At 57.7% G+C, this 928-nt stretch overlaps 1 protein-coding gene across 1 annotated transcript; it reads right to left on the minus strand.

Annotated features, from left to right (window-relative positions):
- Positions 1–203: 203 nt before the first annotated feature.
- LOC123075731 (probable calcium-binding protein CML31) lies at positions 204–928 on the minus strand. The gene has a single exon (XM_044498268.1). It carries the CDS (start codon positions 799–801, stop codon positions 346–348), a length of 456 nt encoding a protein of 151 aa, XP_044354203.1. The 5' UTR covers positions 802–928; the 3' UTR covers positions 204–345.

Genomic DNA, 928 nt, shown 5'->3' on the forward strand with positions numbered 1-928 from the left:
TCATCCCATGTCTAATCTCAATACAACTCCCTACTCTAAACTCTTATTCCCCTTCTCAAATATTGCCAAACGTGTTGTAAAGGGTTTGGAGCCGAGGATGACAAGTCATCCCCTTCACATGCATTCACGTTTTCCATTCATTTCGGGCATCTGAATTCCTCGAGAAACCCACTATCCAAGTCCAAGAGCAAGGACAATCGATCGAGACCAAAGGTATTCACATAGATCAATTACTGTGCGTCATCATTACAAATTTTGTAGTACTACCATCTAACAATCAAATGAATGAATGAATGAACCACTGAAGGGGCTATATGCTTCGGTCCGGGGTAAGGCTAGCTAGCTCTAGCTCATCATGATCTTGAACTCGTCGAAACTGAGCACGCCGTCGCCGTCAAGGTCGAACCGGCAGATCATGGCGTGGCACTCGCCGGCGCCCCGCTCGGTGCCGAGCCTGCCGAGCATCCGCCCGAGGCTGGCCGGCGTGATGCACCCCTGCCCTTCCATCTCATACATCCGGAACGCCTCCCTCAGCGCCCGGGTCCTCTGCTCGTTGTCCTCGTCCTCGGCGCCCGCCCAGGCCGCCTGCTGCGCCAGCTCGAGGAACTCGGCCTCGCACAGCAGCCCGTCGCCGTCCGCGTCCGCCGACGCCACCAGTGCCTCGGCCTCCTCCGCCGGCACGTCCTCGCCCAGCGTCGCCCGCATGCACCCCCGCAGCTCTGCCGCCGAGACCCGGCCGTCGCCGTTCTGGTCCAGCGACGCGAATAGCGCCCTCAGCTCGCCCGACTTTGTCGCAACCATTCTTGCCGGACGATCGATCGATCGGTCGTGCTAACTAACCGGTGAACTAGACGCTCTTTGTCTTTGGTCGATCCTGCCTGTGCTTCCTAGATCCTCTGCTTTGCTAGAGTTCTGCGTTGCTGCTGCA

The sequence above is a fragment of the Triticum aestivum genome, chromosome 3D, assembly GCF_018294505.1.
Source record: "Triticum aestivum cultivar Chinese Spring chromosome 3D, IWGSC CS RefSeq v2.1, whole genome shotgun sequence".
In the NCBI taxonomy this organism is placed as follows: Eukaryota; Viridiplantae; Streptophyta; class Magnoliopsida; order Poales; family Poaceae; genus Triticum; species Triticum aestivum.